Below are 9008 nucleotides of genomic sequence, written 5' to 3'. Positions count from 1 at the left end.
TCTGCATTATATTAATATCATTAATAATTTATTTTAGAAGTTAAAATGAAATATATTAATTGAAACCCTCGGTCTTCTAAGCACAAAGTGATCAGGAGAAAGACGAATTACATCAAAAGTCTAAAAGGGGAGGAATGGAAAAAAGAGCCCAAAAAACAAAGCTTACTACAAAAAAATTCCGAAGTACAAAAGAGGATTAAGCCACCACATACGATAGTTAAAAAAATATAATGTGAATTTCAGAACATTTCTTTCGAGAAGATTTTGAATAGTATCCCTCTTTTGCTGCAAAATCCGAGCATTTCTTTCGCGTCATATGACCTAGACACATGAAAACCAAATCCGAATTTCAGAAAATGGCATGTTACATGCGCCTTGTGAACCATAGAAACCAGGTAGAAATACCAAACCAAATTTTTCCAAAAATTCACAAGATAGGAAAAAATGATCGACGTTCTCTTAGTTGCCACGACCACTCTTACAGAGCTGCACATTAGGCTGAAGAACCCTCCTCTTAATTAAATAATCTATCGTTGGGATACGGTTACGAAGTAGACACTAATCGAAAAGGCTGACCTTTAGGGGAACAAATTTATGCTATATTATGTTTAAGTTTTGATCCACCGGTAGGAGAGGTAGTTATAAGCACTAGTGACATTGATTTTATTTTATTTTTTGCATGCAATTGCCAAAGCCACCTATCACTTACATTAGCATGTACACCAATAGGATTTAAAAGCTCGTAAAGCTCTCTGACCTGTTCTTCCTCCCATGGCAACAACATGCACCACTTCCAAGCCTCACCAGCCTCCCCGACATAAAGAAGGCATATCAACCACACTTGTCATCTTAATGTTAGCCAAGATCAAAGAGATGACTAAACATACACTTTAAAACCTCTTCATCTAACCAAGGGTTCCACCAAAACAAACATCGCCATCTCTCAACTCGCCACATAAGTTATCATCAAACCATCGACCAACTCCCACACCATCAATGCATCTAATACTACAAAAATGAATCCCCTCCTCCTAGTAACGCGATGCTAAAAGTCAAAACCATAAACTCTCACACTCCTCTTTTAACCTCCAACGCCATTTATCAAATAATAACAAATTAAATTTTTTTATCCTCCTAACCCCCAACCCACCATTACCCTTTCTTGAACAAATAGTATCCAAATTTATTCAAGAAATTTTCCTGATTTTCTCACCACACACACCAATAGGTAGCCCCAGATAAGAAAAGGTAAACAACCCATTTTCAATTTAGAACCGAAGTAACCTCAATTAACCAAGAACCAACCACAATAATACAAACTAACATGCTATTGTGGAAGTTAACTTTGAGATCCGACGACACCTCAAAAAGGATAAGCAAAGCTTTTAAAATTAATATGTGAGAAACTTTGGGAACAAATAATTCAAATATTAGATCTAGTACAAAAATATCTCAAATTGAGTACCAAAATATATCATATTGAGTACAAAATATATTTCAGATCATGTACCAAAATATAATAGATTGCATGCCAAAATATTTCAGATTGTGCACACGATATTTTAGATTGCATTCCAAAATATTTTAGCAAAGCTTAAGGACTAAGAAAGCAATTTCTAATTAATTGCTTAATTTAACATTTCTAAATAATAAATAAAATATATAAATATATTTTTTTTTCTTTAGTGCTTACTTCGTTCTCTTAATTATGTACCCCCTCTTAGAGGTACACCCCCGATATATAAACACTACTAATGTGTGAGTTGCATCCAATGTGGGACTTCCACTTTTTTAATTCACACAATAGTAGTTCTATGGTAGATCTTCTACACAACGTATGAATTTGTGTTTGGTCTTTTAACTCAATTTCCACACATGTTCCAACACTTATGGTGCTAGATTTTTGTTGTGGTTTAATTGGCATTGCACTGCAGTGACGTTGGTGACATTTTTCACATCTCTCTTAATCGATCATTCTCTCTCATCAAAATAAGTTATTTTAATCATTCATTCTTCATTCTCTCTCATCTAAAATGCACTAATGTCACCAAAAACTAATGTCACTCAAGTGAAACCCCTATAGTTGTTCATGTTTTGTATTGTCGGGCTTCACCCCGTATTTCCCTCACACACACATAATATCTTGCCAACGTGCTTAGTGAATGCAATGAGATTACAATATCAAGATTTGATATCCAAGCATTATATGAAGTTTAGAATGTAATCTTGCAGTACGCAGTAGGGACTATCGAACTATGACGGTCCACGTTCTGGCTGATAAAATCGAGTTTCAAATCACATGATCCTCGACCTGAACTATTGAATTAAGATTAGATGATATTCCTATACAACTACGTATATTTCTTAAACATAAGTGCTATATAGCATGAGACGAAAGCCAACGACCTTAAATAACAGAAATCATGCGCAGGACAGGAAAACATAGCGGGAGAGAAATGAATTAGTTAAAGGAAAGATAAAAATCCAAGGTCAGCAATTCATTCCTAAGTTGTCGTGCATGGTTTGCTCTCGTACCATAAAGCATTTTTCTTTCTTAAATCAAGGTAAATTTGACAAAATCACTATAAAACCGTAATTTTGTTATAACTAAAAAATTCATCCATATTCTTACATTCTAGCTGTTGGCCGTGAACACCTTTTATGCATGTGTTTCGTTCGAACACATTCTAGCTTTTGACAAAATTACAGACATATATCGTAATTATGTCAAATTCACCGTCAATCCAATAGTGTATATTATATACAAAATTATGAATATGTTCAAACGATGTTCCTCCAAGTGATTAATAAATATCCTAGCAGAGAATCAATTTTCTTTTACTGCTAAATTTTGAATTGTGACCATCATCATCAAACCCTTTTATTTAATTTCATAAAACGATGATAAGATTCCATCCTCTGCAACTTCATTTGATTATTAAACTTCTTGATAAAAGCTTCAGCTCTTTTATTCAATTCTTCAGGACTCATTGATTTTTCTCTCTTCAATGAAGCTCTATCATTGAATGTTTCAGACTTTTTCAACTCCCTTTGAGCCCAAGCAACAGGATCATCATCACCACCACAAAAACCGCCATTGTTACGAAATGGTTCTGCTTTCACAATCCTTGCAGTCCAAGTGCCACTTTTCTTCAGATGTGGCTTCTTTGTTTTCTCCTGTGCTTCCATTATTGCTTTCCATGTTGCTTCTAAACTGTCATCATCACCTTTATCACCTGAGTCCGGCAAGTTATAATCGTTGCAACATTTTTCCGGTGATGGATCATCGATGAATTTGTTGCAGAATAATCTGAAGTCTTTAACTTTGTCGTCAGAATCTGGCAAGTAAAAGTCCTTGCTGCATTTTTCCGGAATCGGATCAGTGATGAATTTGTTGTGGAACAATTCAGAGTCTTTAACAACCCTTTTCTCTTCTTGTTCTTGTTCTTCAACTTCTTCAACTTTTTTTTCTTCTTGATGTGGTTCATTGGTTTGGTTTTCTAGCTCAATTGGGTTGGTGGTAGTTTCTAAAATGCTTGTTGTTGTGTGTTTTGGATCAGAAAAGCTTGAAGAAGCTACAATGATAATAATGATGAAGTTAACAATGATGTAAAGGAAAGGAAGTGTAAACCATGTTCTTATTGAGAACCAAAGTTGAGGAAGAGTTGAAAGAACAAGATCAAATGTGTACGGAATTATTGCAACTTTGAACAAAATAAGAGTTGAAATGATTCCTATGGAAATGAGGACAAGTTTTGCAACGCATATAGGCGTTTCCATTCTGCTTGATTTTTGTGAAGATGGGTTTTGAAAAAGATCCATTTTGATGAATTTTAACAGTTATATTACTAGACTCTTGAGAAAACTCACAATTGATACTAGAAAAGGAAAGGTAAAATGGTCAAGAAATTGAGTTTCTAGGGAAGGAAGTTGTTTATCAACCAAGTATCATGTGTTGAAAAGAATGATAAGAGAACAGAAAATTAAAAGAGAGACTAATTAGGAAATTGTTGTTCAGAAATCGGACGCGAACTAAATTTTAGACTGAGTTGCGGACTAGGTCGTACAGTTCAGCTAAAGGCTTCTAAGTTTTGATACTGAATATCAAATTAGAAGGTTTGGTTTTTATAGAAGAGAGAGAATAAGAAACTTGTGAAGATAAGGTTAGGATTATTGAATAAAAAAAAGGAGAGAAAACAAGTGAAAGATATAAGGTTTTTTCTTTTTTTTAAGGTAGAGATAGCTTTCAAGTACCAATACTTTCAGGTGCTGCGGTTAGAATGAGATAGAGTTAACATAAATTCCATAAATATTGGGAAGGGTGGGTGGTTTATGGAGTATAGAGAGGACCACATGGGTCAAGAAGACTCCCTCAGATGGGGATTTTAATGAAGAACTTACCATTTTTTTATGAATGAATTAATATTAATCACCTATTGATTACATTTTCCATTTTATGTTTTGCTTTGTGACCTATCTATCACTCAAGTGAAATAAAAATAACATTTTAATCATTGAAAAATATTACATTACTAGAATTGTACTGATAGATTTTTTTAACAAGTATACTAAAATTGTATCGAAATAATAAAATTTATAAAATTTCTTTTCACATGGATTGTTTCAATTTCTACTATACAATGTCATTATTATTAAGAGGGTCGTTTCTATGAATCCGGAGACTCGGCTATGTAAGAAGCGGCCCGTAAGAGAATAAAAACACATTTTTTTTAAAGAGCAATGTTCTATTTAAATTGAAAATGAAATCGGTAAACATAAGAAATAATCATCATTGTAACTAACACAAAAAATATTCATATTCTAATAAAAAGTATTCATATTCTAGTAAATAATATAAAAATACAAGTTCAGGCAAATACCTTTATCAACCTTCCAGTCACTAAAATGAGAAGAAAGAAAGTCTGGAACATGCATATGAAAAAATGTGAATAAGGAATTTATTTTTGGCCCCCCCTATCTTTTCAAAAGTTGCGATTTTTACCCCCTAACTAATTAAAATTATGTATTGGATCTTTGGCAGTTTTGGCCCCCAAGATCAATTTTGACTTGGTCTTCGCTGATGTGGCAATTTAAAATAAAAAAATATTTTTAAAAAAATAACAAATAATTTTTTTAAATTTAAAAAATAAAAAAAATCTTTTTTATTAAAAAATAAAAAATATATTTTTTCATAAAAAATATTTTAATTACAAAAATAAAATAAAAAATTATTTAAATAATAAAAAATACACGTGTACGTTGACCAAGTCAAAATTGGCTTTGGGGGGCCAAAGCTGCCAAAGATCCAATACATAGGGGGCTGTTTTGTATTTTAATTAGTTAGGGGCCAAAATCGCAACTTTTGGAAAGATAGGGGGCCAAAAGTACAATTAAGCCTTTATTTTTTGGTGGGGGTAGCAGTACCGGGCCATAGATTTTTTTTAGGCTCATACCTTGGGAGACCCAACTCCATTAAGTTGTTTGCTCCCCCAAAGGAACGATCTGATTATTAAGGATGTATTAAAATGGGGGTTGCACAAGGCAATTGGTTTGGTATTAAGTATTAACACATTAAGCAAATTTATGATAAAAGTCGGTAACGGATTTTAAGGAACTTGATCAAATCTTTCGAATCATTTGTTCTCTCTTCTGGGTAAATTGCACCTATTCTTTATTGTAGTCTTACGATAAATTAACAAAATAGTTCTAATCAGTCTCTTCTACATCTACAATACCCTAATCCCTTTGGTAAATCCGTAATAGTTAAAAGTTTTATATAATGCACATTAATTAATTTCCGAGTCATAACCAAACAATCATCTATTGCTAGATTGACCCATTAGATTAATCATATTTATTAGATTGAATTCTAAAGCTAGTGTCAGTAGTCAATTGATATTTGAAATCATTTTATATAGAATCAAAATACAAAAAATATTTAGAACAAATAATTCTGAATAGAAACTAGAATTGCATTGTATTGAATATTGTTTCCACCATTTTGATACAAGTTCATCTAATACCTAATCAATGAAAAATTAGCTACTCACGGCAAAAACACAAATAATTACGTTTAAAGAATACAATGTTACATGAAATAGGACCAACTATGAGTTGGATGACGAGCCATCACAAGATCCTGAGTTCCTTGCTTCCAAATATGTCATTCAGATCCAAAAAAATTCAAACCCCAGCTTCAGAGACGAGTTTGGCTTTTATAGACTATGTTATGTAACACTAAAAATTGTTTCACAATGCCTTCATTGAATTCAAATTCCCATTCTGGTGCTCCCAAAATCGTGTCGTGATGCAATAAATCGTGTGTTGGTCAGTAGCAATTGCTCCATTCAGGACTAAAAATTGTGCCATGATTTTAAAAATTGTGACATGATGCTAAAATCGTCCTATGATTCTGAAAATCTTGCTATTATTTTCTCAGGACACAACCATTGATTTTCTTGATTTCTTCTACCCCAAGTTGTATAAATTGTTAAAAACTAAATTAAAATACATAAAAATAAACTGATGAACATCATATGACCGCCCATCATCATATACCACATTGCATAGAGCAATAGGTCACTAATCTTTCATAGAAACTTTGGACTCACCTTTTTGGATTAGGGATATGTTTGTCATATTTAAGGTTGATGGGAAAGTAAATGTTGAAAGCCAACCGCAATATTGATTAAAAATTTCTTCTGCACATGTCGGCCTAATTTTTTGAAAAGAAAAAAAAAAATTCGGATTGTATCTATCCGATCAAGGGCATTTATCTCACTTCATATATAATAGATCTTCCATGAATTCTTCAATCACAAAAGGTGCGTTGAGCATATCATTATTATCCGCCAAAGAGATGGTTTCGTGAATCAACTTTATTCCAATTGGAAAGGTTAGAAGCACACATTTCAAGCTTGTCTACAATCGGTTGTGTACCATATGAATTCCATTTGTCTTTAACAAAATCGGAAAAATTAGGATCAAGCAACCATGCATTTTCAAACTTAAATATGGAGAGATTTCTTTTCAACCTTGGACCCGTTTCACATATATAGTAGCATGATGGGGTAGTGGTTTGACGATGTAGGCAGGTTCTCAAGAATACATTTGGAAAGTTGACCTAACTGTTTTTCAACCGCGCTAATAGTTGTTTGAAAATAAACAGTGAGCAAATATCATTGTTGATATAAGAAAAACATGAGTGTTACTTTTAGAGGCGGATAAACGTGACAAAATGGATCATCTACAAGTTCTAACTCAAATGGTAAAAAAGTTGGCTGAACATTATGATTGAGATTCGTGTCCCGATTCCTCCACTTATGTATCTGAGTTACTAATGACTATTGTTATTTTATCTATCTGAAAAAATTGACTAGATGCTTCAAGAACATGGCCTAGTTAAATGGGATAAATAGTAACTTGGGTCAGTAAAATTATTTTTATTGGAATTAAAATTACCGGGTCAATTTAAACTGGGGGTGGATTTTTGTAGTTTTTTCATTTAAAAAACAAATAACTAAGTAGATTCGTGGTATCAACCTAGTAAGAATGACTAGTTTTCCAGATGCTATTTTTTTTTTCTTTAAATAAATAAATTAAAATAATATTTGAAAATGGGAAAATTAACCTACTTAATTAAGCTCTCACAGTAGAATTCTCCCTTAATTTATGATGAATAGAGGTTTTATGTTTTTACCATCTAAATTTAAATTGACTCCCTTTTTACCGACTTGCTTTAATCCAAAGAACAAAAAATAATTGTGAATTCCCTCCAAAAAAGAAAATAAATAATGGTGAATTATTGCAAGTCGTGCGTCAACCAAAATTAAGTTGATTATGTAAAGCTAAACTATCAATTTGAATCTTATGCATATAAAAAAAATGATTGAAAAGGAGACTTTTTTTAAATCAGATTTTTCGGCAAAGACTTACTGTAGGTCAATAATGGTTATGTATACTTTCTAGTGATAATATATAGTCAAGAAAATAAAGTTTCCACAAAGTTTCCACACACGTGTAGTATGTACATTAAGCATCCCTATCCATTCATATGCTAGCTTAAGAATTTGGTCAAAAAATTGGGCAAGAAAATTGACAACATGATTCACTATAGATGTATATAGTTATAGGATCTTGTTGCTACTATCTATTCAAAAAGTATTTTGTTGGTACTTGGTGTCATGGGGTCACAGGTCACTTGTCTTACCCTAGGGAACCAATCACAAACTGAACCACGTCCACTATGGCCAAAGCTGCTGTACCTAGAAAACCTCCTCATTCTTTCTTTTTCTATAAAATGAGTTGTGTTTAATAACGTGGGTTTCAAGGGTGGGTGATTATGTCTCATTGTTTTTGAGTGTGTAAAATATTATGACATCAACATTTTTTTGTCAAGTAACCTATTAGTTGAATCTCACACATGCATTAAAATGTGAAGAAAAAGGGTGTTTGATGTTCGAACTCCAGCCTATGTATATATTATGCAATGTCTTTATCAACTGAGTTAAACTCACAGGAACGAGTGCGTATAATATTAGATATATAAAAGAGGCGAGGGAGTGGATCTTGTGTTGTATCCAGTTATAAGAGGATGGACTCGCACATATAAGGGAGATTGTTGGGTTTCATGTGCGAGTGGTTAAGTCCCACATCACATATGGGTGGGTAAAATATTGGATAATGCATAATATATGTATGGGCCGGGGTTCAAACCTCAGACGTTCCACTTATATTCAAATTTATAAGGTGAATTTCTCTAGCCGCCAGACTATTTGACCAAAAAAATAATTTGAATATATAATAAATGTGACACATATACCTAATGTCTTGAAGTTTTAGATGAGATGCGACATATTTCTCTTGTTATGAACTCATAAACTGATAACGTGTTATGCAACTCATAGAATATAACAAGAATAGAGAGAATGAGATGAAGAGAATAGAGAGAAATACAATTAGATTACATGTGAGCTCTATTTCTAGTGAAATACAATAACTTTGGAAAC

At 32.7% G+C, this 9008-nt stretch overlaps 1 protein-coding gene across 1 annotated transcript; it reads right to left on the bottom strand.

The window, feature by feature from the left end:
- Window positions 1-2556: 2556 nt before the first annotated feature.
- LOC11417677 (uncharacterized) lies at window positions 2557-4238 on the bottom strand. Its single transcript, XM_003620244.4, has one exon. It carries the CDS (start codon window positions 3820-3822, stop codon window positions 2872-2874), a length of 951 nt encoding a protein of 316 aa, XP_003620292.1. The 5' UTR covers window positions 3823-4238; the 3' UTR covers window positions 2557-2871.
- Window positions 4239-9008: the final 4770 nt, after the last annotated feature.

The sequence above is a fragment of the Medicago truncatula genome, chromosome 6 (assembly GCF_003473485.1).
Source record: "Medicago truncatula cultivar Jemalong A17 chromosome 6, MtrunA17r5.0-ANR, whole genome shotgun sequence".
In the NCBI taxonomy this organism is placed as follows: Eukaryota; Viridiplantae; Streptophyta; class Magnoliopsida; order Fabales; family Fabaceae; genus Medicago; species Medicago truncatula.
The sequence above is the reverse complement of the archived record's forward strand: the minus strand, read 5'-3'. Positions and strand labels throughout refer to the sequence as shown.